Source organism: Sinocyclocheilus anshuiensis, unplaced genomic scaffold (genome assembly GCF_001515605.1).
Source record: "Sinocyclocheilus anshuiensis isolate Anshui unplaced genomic scaffold, SAMN03320099.WGS_v1.1 scaffold779, whole genome shotgun sequence".
In the NCBI taxonomy this organism is placed as follows: Eukaryota; Metazoa; Chordata; class Actinopteri; order Cypriniformes; family Cyprinidae; genus Sinocyclocheilus; species Sinocyclocheilus anshuiensis.
In genome coordinates, this window is record NW_015548244.1 from 155,881 (window position 1) to 157,344 (window position 1,464).

At 28.1% G+C, this 1,464-nt stretch overlaps 1 protein-coding gene across 1 annotated transcript in view; it reads right to left on the minus strand.

Annotated features, from left to right (window-relative positions):
• LOC107655129 (von Willebrand factor A domain-containing protein 5A-like) overlaps positions 1 to 1,464 on the minus strand; it is a 10,674-nt gene that overhangs the window by 2,035 nt on the left and 7,175 nt on the right. The window contains exons 15-16 of the mRNA XM_016442553.1: positions 1,018 to 1,068; positions 302 to 373 (exon numbers count right to left, since the gene is read on the minus strand). Coding sequence (XP_016298039.1) covers positions 302 to 373; positions 1,018 to 1,068 — 123 coding nt within the window. The remainder of the gene's footprint in view (positions 1 to 301; positions 374 to 1,017; positions 1,069 to 1,464) is intronic.

Genomic DNA, 1,464 nt, shown 5'->3' on the forward strand with positions numbered 1-1,464 from the left:
ACACACACACAAAATGCAACAGACGGAAGAAAGTCTCAATATAATTTATCTTTCAAGGTGAAGCTTGTTCTTCTTATCTTGTCATTTTTTGTAATTAATCACACTAAACTGATGCATTAAATAACAGTTTTAATATTATGAAGAACTTTAGTGCTCAAAAATTAATTAAAAGAATAAACAATTAAATTAACCAATAATTAAATAAACCAATTTTGTAATAAGTCATGAAAAACAACAATCACTGCTTTAAACATTTTATATTTTACTCTTTCACAAAAATGTTACATTGAGGTAAATTTACCTTGCACTGGCAGCCATCCAAACAACGGTGCATTAAAGCTTCCAAAGGTCATCGACTCAGCAGGTTGTGCAGCTACAGGAAGAGAAACTAAAGATCAGAACAAATTCAAATCTGGAGAAACAGCCAAGAACAGACACATCCCAAAACATCTCTGGAAACCTACAGGCCCGACCTCAATAATATGTCATTTTGCCTATCATTCTATTAAATTATGATTATAATATACATTCCATCACACCCCATATAAAGAGATACAAGAGCTGTTTTTAGAATTCTTTAATTTCTACTGAATGTTAATGAATCCGATGTGTTATAAAAATAAATATTCAAATATGACATTTGTCTTTATGAGTTTATATATTTGTTCTTAAAAGAATAATTTAAAGACATAAATGATAAAACTACTAGCAAATATTTTCCAGACAATATTTTAATCACTACTTTTGGTTTTAATACAATGAAAATATAAAAGCTATTTTTAAAATAATTTCATGCCATTTTTCCTCACACAATTAAAATGTCTTTACACACAAGAGCTGTTATAAAGTATGTGAAACAAAAGACTAAACAATCAAAAAAACATTCTAGAATCACAGGTAGTTGTAAGCTGTACTGTATGTGTTCAATTCACTTTGTCAGAACTGATGAGGCTTCTCCAATAATTAATTGTACCAGTTTAGTAATATGTCAAAAAACATACATTGAGGTGCATTTACCTGCAGATGAATTGAAGCTTCCAAAGGCAAGTGACTGAGCAGATTGTGAAGCTACAGAAAGAGAAACCAAAGGTCAGAACAAGATATCTGTACTTAAAAATAATAATACGTAAATTTAAATAATTAAATTATTAGTAATAAAACTAATCATAATCAAACTAATCATAATATAACGGTATAAATATAAATAACAAAACTACTAGTTAATATTTTTCAGAAAATATTTTAACTACTTCTTTTGGTTTTAATACAATGGCAATACAAAAGCTAAATGTTTTTTTTTAATATATAATTTCATGCTTATTTTTTCTCATACAGATTAACTGTAACAGCTGTTATACAGTATATGAAACAACAGACTAAACAACAATACAAAGGGGTCATATGATGCGATTTAAATTTTTCCTTTCTCTTTGGAGTGTTACAAGCTCTTGGTGCATAAAGAAG